At 47.5% G+C, this 8,236-nt stretch overlaps 1 protein-coding gene across 2 annotated transcripts; it reads right to left on the bottom strand.

The window, feature by feature from the left end:
- Nucleotides 1-664: 664 nt before the first annotated feature.
- Nucleotides 665-8,024, bottom strand: CHCT1 (CHD1 helical C-terminal domain containing 1). 2 transcript variants are annotated; one of them, XM_077165033.1, is made up of 6 exons: nucleotides 7,677-8,024; nucleotides 5,622-5,720; nucleotides 5,186-5,361; nucleotides 4,669-4,768; nucleotides 1,744-1,939; nucleotides 665-928 (listed from the first exon to the last, which is right to left on the bottom strand). In XM_077165033.1, exons 1-6 carry the CDS (start codon nucleotides 7,860-7,862, stop codon nucleotides 843-845), a joined length of 843 nt encoding a protein of 280 aa, XP_077021148.1. In that variant the 5' UTR covers nucleotides 7,863-8,024; the 3' UTR covers nucleotides 665-842. The 2 variants fall into 2 exon arrangements, with proteins under 2 accessions (XP_077021148.1, XP_077021149.1); XM_077165034.1 differs by lacking the exon at nucleotides 7,677-8,024 and adding an exon at nucleotides 6,879-7,052.
- Nucleotides 8,025-8,236: the final 212 nt, after the last annotated feature.

Consider the following 8,236-nt stretch of genomic DNA (forward strand, 5'->3'; position numbering starts at 1 on the left):
ATGTGGGAATGCAGACCCAAGTGTGGCCAGTTTTTAAGATAAATCAGAAATAGATTTTTATTGTTTGCTTAAATCTTTTTATTATGAAACATACGAAGTTTTAATATGGACAACTAATTTTTTTTTTTGATGTTTTAAACAAGTAGAACACTGCAAAGGACAAACAAACACATCGGTGGTCTAAATTCAGCACACAAGCTGCCAGTTCTTGACTTTGAACCACCATCCCAGCCTAGATTACTGAAGTTGTTTCTTTGGTCTCCTGCCTCCAGCCTCACTCACTTCTATGCTCTTTACTCAGTCACCAGAGCAGCTCCCCTATACCCAAGACTCATTCCACTGCTTGATCCTCCCCTGCCACTGCTTTCCTGGGTGACTCACAAAATGAATCCCAGAGGACTCAGGCAGACCTACAGGCTTGTCACTCTCTGGCCCCAGCCCCATTCCATTCCCACCACCCCTGTGACCTTCCTCAGCCAGCTGCTCATGCTGCTGTCATGTCTATTTACAGGTCTGTCTGTCCCATAGGCTGTGACAGTCTGTGACACAGTGACCATAGCTTATTCACCTGTGTATGTGTGGGGTACCTTGTATTTAGAAGGTGCTGGCAAATATTTTTCTTAAATAAGTAAATGAATGAATGATGAGAGTTAGCCAAATAAAGTAGAATTATCTTAAGGATGTTTATTTCTCACCCCATTTATTCAACATTAAGCCGTCAACATCCTTCCGATAAATATGGCTTTCTCCTTTCCCCTCGCTGATCCCCATCCGCCCAGGTGCAAAGGTGCTGAAGTCAGGCAGGTGACATTGCACCCAGGGTGAGCCAGCCCTTTCTCCTCCTAAGAGCAAGAATCAGGGGTTTCTGGGGATTCCTTAATCCTCTTCCTCTTCGGTTTTGGTTTTTGAGGAAGGTTCCTTAAAGAACCTGAAAAGGGGAAGGTCAAAGAGATCATCCTGATGACATAACAAACATGAATCTTAGTAGTACCATTTGGGGGTGTGGAGGGACAGAAGGAGGAACAACAGCTTACCTTCTAACTATGTCCCTTACTGAAAGGGCTCTGTCCCCTAACCCCACAGCCTCCACCCAAGAGGCAGGCGCTGAGGGCAGCACAGAGGCCAAAGCTGCTGGGAAGGCCACCCCAAGGCCACCTGGCTGGACTTCCCACCCCCTGTAGGAACGGCTCCCTTCCTTTTCCCCATGTCCCCCTCCACCCTAACAGTGTACGTCCTGCTAATGCTGCTTGCACACTTCTCAGGAGTCCACACTCTTGGCCACTTAGGAAATGTCTCTGCTCTGCTTTCTCCTATGGGAAAATGCCTTTGTTGAAATAGTCATTGCTAAATGCAGCAATCAAAACTGTAAATATTGTGAGGCTTCAAATGGGAAGAAATTATACAGAACGAAAAGCTGAGGGAAACACATCAGAATGTTAATAGTGACGGCCTCTGGGTTATGGGTGCTTTTTCTCTCAGCTTTTTTACATTATCTGTGCATTTCCAACTTTCTATAATGAGCATTCCTGGGGAAAACCAGAGAGAGGAAAGAGAGAAAAAGTGGAGAAAGAAAAGAAAAGGACAGAAAGAGAAACGCAAGGACAAGGAGAAGATGGAAAGGAGGAAAGAGGAAACTGGCTCAGGGTGAGGTTTCCTGCAGCTTGGGGCTGCTCTGGAGAAATACCCAAACATTACTCCCGTCTCCCTCTCCCAGGCTCTCTGCCCACACCAAACGGGTAGTACCTCTCTGGACATGGACACTGGGCCACGGCTCCCCGAGCAGGGAGGTCTCTCGGCCTGGGGCCTGTATCTTGGACAGCCTCTCCTTCATGCCGCTGATGTTGCCATGCAGCCCCCAGGCATTGCAGAGCTTGGGCAGACTGTCCTCCTGCTCTGCCAACAAGGAGCTCTCCGGGACATCCAAGGGACAGAACGCCACCTGCAACAGAGCCTTGGTCTGAGGAGAGTGTCGGGAAGCGAGGGGCCTGAATTCCAGGGCCTCAGGCCTACTCTCCTTAGGAAACTGCTGCCTTCCGGCTGCACCTCACATGTGCCCAGCCAGAAGGAGCACGTGAGAATCGCAGACCTGGGAGAGGAGGGCCTCAGGGACACTGACACCAGGAGGCCAAAAGTCTTTTCTTGGGTTGTCTTTTATCTTGAGATCATATCTTCCATCTCTTTTTGGAGCTATGGTGTCTTGTTTGTTTATTTGTTTGAGTGAAACAATGGTACATGTTTTAAGTTCCTCACTAAACCAAATTAAGTTGGGAGCCTGAAAATACTGTTTGAAAATGTCCTGATTAGTGAAATTCAGAAATCTAGGAATCGCTGAAATGGTAGCTCCTCATGTTCAGAGAAGGAACAGCTGAAATGATCTAACCATGTTCAGAGGGAGAAAGCAATACCCAAAGGGAGAGGCTTGGTTAAAGCTGCACAGCTAAGCCTTTCGGCTCTCTGAGCCAACTGCGGTTGGCAAGAACAGGCAACGTACAAAGAGGAAAAAAGGGACCCAAGAAGAAAATGGTTGGCCCATTTTCTAAGAAAGATTGGTATGATGTAAAAGCACCAGCAAATGTTTAATTTAAGAAATACGGAGCAACACTAGTCACAAGGACTCAAGGAACCAAAATTGCATCTGATGGCCTCAAGAGGCGCGTTTTTGAAGGGAGCCTTGCTGATCTGCAGAACGATGAGTTTGTGTTGCATCTAGAAAATTCAAGCTGATTTCTGAGGATGTTCAGGGCAAAAACACTAACCAACTTCCAAGGCATAGGTCTTACCCATGACAAGACATGGTCCTTGATAAAAAAATTTTAAAAAGGCAGACCATTACCGAAGCTCATGTTGATGTGAAAGCTATTTATGGTTAGTTGCTTCTTCTGTTCTGTGTTGATTTTACTAAAAAAGAAACACAACAATCAGATTTGTAAGAGCTCATATGCTCAGCACCAACAGGTTCACCAAATCCAGAAAAAGATGATGGAAATCATGCAGTTAAATGGCCTGAAAGAAGTGTTCAATAAATTGATTCCAAGCAGCATCGGTAAAGATAAAGAAAACGCTCACCAAGCTATCTATCCTCTCCATGATGCATTCGTTAGAAAAGGAAAAATGCTGAAGAAGCCCAGGTTTGAATTAGGAAAACTAATGAGGATACATGGTGAGGACAGTAGTTCTGGCAAAGCTACTAGAGATGAAACAGACGCTAAAGTTGAACAAGCTGATGGATATGAGTCACCAGTCCAAAATTCAGACTTCTAAAGATGACAAATAAAAAGTCTTATTTGTGGGGGAAAAGAAAAGCCCTCACAGTGAGAGTGGTGGTGTGGGGGCATGATTAGAGCAGGGCTCTCGTGTGAGCTAGACCAGCCTCTGAATCCTAACTCTTCCTTCCCATTCGTTGTGTGACCTGGGACAAGTTACTTTACCTCCTTACATTTAGGTTTTTTATTTAGAATCTGTGGGAAAGAATTCTAACTACCATTTACAGTTAGTTATGAAGGTTACATGAAAGGACATAAATAAAGTGGCTGGCACATAAAAAGCTTTTATAGGGTGGGCCACGGTGGCTCAGCAGGCAGAGTCCTTGCCTGCCATGCCAGAGACCCAGGCTCGATTCCCATACAAAAAAAAAAAAAAAGCTTTTACAACTGTTATCTATATTTATTGTTTTGGACTGGTGGCTCGAAAAGTATGGTCTGCAGATCCCTGGGGTCCCCGAGACCTTTTGACCTCATGAACTCCTTAAAAAGTTGGGTCCACTCAAAGTGCAAGAGAGACCAAGGAATTTTAATGTAACGAGTATGAAAATTTCATTGATAAAGTTTCAGATTTCACATTGCAACTAACCTTTAAGTAACTGCCACCTGTGGAAGTTTGGTGTGGTTTCAAAGAAAAAAAAATCCACAATCATCTGAAAAAGCTAATAAAATACTCCTTTCCAATATATATCTGTTTGAGGCTGGATTATCTTCATGAACTTCAACCAAAACAATATATCATAACAGATTAAATGCATAAGCAGATATGAGAAGCCAGCTGTCTTCTATTAATATAGACAGTCAACAGATTTGTGAAAATGCAAAACAATGCTGCTCTTCTAATTTTTTTGTTATGGAAAATATTTTTTAATTAAATTATTTAAATTTGAAATTAATAAAAATGTATTTTTTAATTTTTTCTTAGCTTTAATCCCTAATAGGGTAAATGCCAAATAGATATAAATCACCTAAACCAATGTTATTTGAAGTTCTCAGTGATTTTTAAGAGGGTAAAGGTGTCCTGAGACCAAATGTTTGAGAACCAGTGTTTTCAGACAAAGCCAGGCCAGAGCGATGCTAACAGTCCCAGAGTGTATCAGCTGTTCCTTTCTGTCTGACCTCATCTGTCCCCACCCCTGCTATGAGGGTGTGGGGAGATCAGGATGAGATGGGTACATAAATATTGAGAATTTGAAGCTGAGCCTCTGGGTCTCCAGCCCCATCCTGAGCCCACTTCAGGGGTAAAGAGGGGAGGGGGAGAGGTCTTGCTCAGGCAGTGGCCCAAGGAAAGGACCCAAGGGGCGCTGGTTGTATCACAGGGCGCCTTGGTCCTGGGCTTCCTTCTACAGCTCCAGGAGCACTAATCAGCCTTCAGCTGGACCCGCTGAGTTTTCTTGCACACCCTCACCAGGAACTTGGCTGGCTGGTTGTTCTTGGTGTACTTGTAGAGCCGGCGAAGCTGCTTCGCCTCCAGTTCTGAGAAGAGGGAGACAAATCGCCAGAGCATCCTGTGGGGAGAGATCTGAGGCTGAGGGAGATGGAATCCAGCCCCTCTTTCTCCTGCATTTGATTATGGCTGGGATACATTCAGGGAGAAATGGGCCATATGCTGCCTGCTTGATTTTTGGATAGGGGCATGGTGGGTGTGTCCTTGAACACTGTGACAAGCAGGACAAGCACTGCACATAGTAAGACTTCAATTAGAGGTCACTCTCCTTGGGGTCCAAGGTGTATAAAGTCAAGGTGCAGTCAGTGCTGCCCTGAGTGACTAGAGAGCCTCTGTTCTCTTCATCCCCTTTTCCCTACATCCCCTCCACACAGAGACGAAGAACTGGGGGATCCTGAGTGGGGTGTGGCCTTGAATGAAGAGGTGGTGGCCCATGAGTGGATATGGTGGAGGGGGGAGGGCAAGGAACCTTTCCTACTTCCTCCAATGCTTTATTTCCCAGGTTCGGCAGTAGTGCTGCAGAAAAGTGTTGATGTGGTCCCCTAGAACCACCAGGCTCTGCTTCATGTATTTGAGCTTCTTCTTCCGGGGAAGGTCCCTGGGCAGGTGTAGCTTCCGCAGAAACTTCTTCAGCGGCCTTAGGTATTCTTTACACTGAGGTGGCAACAGGTGAGATGAAGCACCATGAGAGAAAAGAAGAGGCCGATGGGTAGCTCCAAGTAACCAGCAGACTGGCCCGGGAAGGGCTGTGTGCACTAGGTGAGAAGGCTGCAGCCAACATCCTACCGCACTCCCTTTCCAAGACTTTGACAAGTGGGGCTGTGCCTGTGGGTGTGAGGCCTCCCAATTCCAGACCAAGATCTCCTGACTCATTAGGAACAGAGGACAGGGGCCCAGGCTGGCCGCACACTCACAATTTTGAAGGTGTCCTGACCCAGGCCCTTTGCGTGACGTACAAGTGAATCTCCAGCGGGGATGGTGGAGCTCCTCCTCAAGAAGGGTACATCTGACACCTGGGGAGTAGCAGGAGGTAGCAGAAATCCTTGGGACATAGACCACTGCTCCTTAGAGGTGGTGCTAGGACAACCACTGGCTCAAATGCCAGCCAAAGCACTTCCATTTTCCCTACGACCTCTTCCTTGGGCGAGCACTGATGTGAGTGGCCCTGAAACCCATATCTGGTTTTCAGGCAAAGGAACCCATATCTGAAAAATCCCTGCTTAGAAATACTAGAATGTTCTACTTATTTATTTTATAGTAATCACAGCTAGCTTAGAATCATAACTAACTTAGTAAACTTCTTGATAGACATTAACTCATTTTATTCTCTCACAAATTATGTGAGGATAGAGATCATTAAACTTGTTTATAGATGAGGGTACTGAGGTAGCAAGAGATGTAGGTGACTCCTTAGGGGAGTGAGCAGGGATTCATTCATTCATTCGCTCATTTATTCATTCATCAAACTTTTAAGGAGTATCTAAATGCCAGGCCCACCTCTTTGCATCTTTAACATAAAGAATCATGCCATACATCTAATGTGCACTCAGAAAACATCTGTGATGGTGATGGTGATGAGAAGGATCTTTTGTGGTAAAACCGTGGTACAGAAAATTGAAAGATAATGGAGACAAAGAAGCTAAAATAATATTGAAAGTTGGAGCGCAGGATTAGAATGACACAACTGAATTTGCATCTCATCTTTCAAAAACTCCTCAGAAAAGTGGGGCTGGTGTTCAGGATGAACAAGAAAGGTCCAGGCTCAGGCTCTGAGTTGGGGGACAGGACCAGGGTGGATGGAGGGGGTGGGAAACATGGTCTCCTTCAGGCCCCAGAGAGAGGGGCTTTGGCGACTCAACTGCGTAAATATACTGAGCACATGCATAACTACAAGCTGATCATAACACACACATACACACACAAACATACACATACAGAAGCCCTTGTGTCTTATAAAAAGCAATAACACAGGGACCCTTCCCATCATCTGACCTTTATAAATACGTGTTTAAATGAATTAACCCTCTCTTGGTCCAGTCTAGGTTTCTTGCTAACTCATGGACTACACCACTTCCCCTTCTCTTCCTTCAATGTCATGCTCTCTGCTTTCCCAAACCAGCCCCTTGCAGGCCCTCCTTCCCCCTCTCCCTCTCCCCCACCCCCCTCTTCACCTTCTCTAGGGGCTTATCCCCTTCACCCTCATGCCCATCTGACGCCTCCATTTCAGCAGGTGTACTGGTGGGCTCCATGGTGTCACTCCTCAGTGCCCCCAGGCTTCTGACCTGCTGTTTCTGTGACCTGAGCCTCTCAGGGAGCGGGCAGGTTGGTTCCAGAACTAGGAGCAAAACCATGGCAACTGCCAACACAGAGCCCAGCGCCCCTCCCCCCAGCCCTCATTTCTAGGGGTGGCCACCAGCCACTGCCCTCAACAAGGACTGGGAAAGGGAACTGCGCGAGATGTGCAGGCTGGACCCAGGACTTCGTTGAAGCTCACAGCTGGTCAAGAGGGGCCAGCACCCCTTCTCTCAAAGGACCTGTCAGATGCTATGGATTCTGAACCCTGGTAAGGCTTCTGAAGTAATTTTCCCGCGTGTCATGCCATTTCTGCTTCCTCAATCGTGGGCTCCCTGAGAATGAGGACCAGGATTTGTAACATTCCTTTCTGGATTTGGGACAAAGGACTAAACGGTGCACTGAAAGAAAGAAAGCAATGCAATAGAAGAGAAGATCTACTGAAATCTTCTCTTCTACCCCCTGTAACCTTCTGGAAGTTAATAAACCAAGCAAATTGGGTGTTGGGGAAAGCAGGGGTTCTTTCTGTTTGTTTGGGTGCATGGTCTGGAAACGGGTTGTTTTTTAAGGGAGGTGTACAAAACAAAAGCCGCCAAGCATTATCTCATTTAATCCTCACATCAGTCTTCCCTCGGATAGGTAGCAGAAAGCCGAGTCGCAGAGGTCCAGTGACTTGCCTTAGGTCCACGGGCTCTCGAGGGGCGCGGGGTTTCGTTCAGGCTCCGACGGCTCTGGCTTTTCCGCCGGGCGCTGTCCTCCGGGCTGCAGGGCTCGCTGGCCGTCCCGGGGGGCGACCGAGGTGCCCCCTGGTGTCCTTCAGCTGCGCGCATGGCAGGTGCCGGGAGGTGGTGAGACCGCCGCATCTCCTAACCACAACTTCCCTGGAGCGCTGAACTCCATCTGCTGGCCCTCGACATCGCGTCCCCTGGGCCGGAATCCCAGTGCCCCCCTGCCCCGGGTTTAACCACTCTTTCTCTCCGCCTTCGCGAGCGCCGCGTCGGACCGCACTCGCCCAACGGAGCGCCGGCTTGCCTCGGGCCCCGCGGTCCTCGCAGCCTCCCTCTCGCCATCTAGCGGCGGTGTGGGCACATGACAGGGAGGTTGTGGTGCCCCTGGACTGCTTTCTGGCGGGTGCCCCAGGAGGCCGGGGCTTTGGATCCGGTTCTTTGAAGTCCCAAGATTCCTTTTTAATCTGCTGTCTTTTATTTGTTTGAGGAGAAATAAAAATTTCCACTTC

Source organism: Tamandua tetradactyla, chromosome 6 (genome assembly GCF_023851605.1).
Source record: "Tamandua tetradactyla isolate mTamTet1 chromosome 6, mTamTet1.pri, whole genome shotgun sequence".
Taxonomy (NCBI): domain Eukaryota; kingdom Metazoa; phylum Chordata; class Mammalia; order Pilosa; family Myrmecophagidae; genus Tamandua; species Tamandua tetradactyla.

Excerpts from the sequence above, each read along its gene's own strand:
- CHCT1 (XM_077165033.1), bottom strand. The coding sequence starts at position 7,862 with ATGCGGCGGTCTCACCACCTCCCGGCACCTGCCATGCGCGCAGCTGAA. Across the intron at positions 4,769-5,185 it reads GAAATAAAGCATTGGAGGAA|GATGCTCTGGCGATTTGTCT; the intron begins GTAGGAAAGGTT and ends CTCTCCCCACAG. Across the intron at positions 929-1,743 it reads CAGTGTCCATGTCCAGAGAG|GTTCTTTAAGGAACCTTCCT; the intron begins GTACTACCCGTT and ends TCCCCTTTTCAG.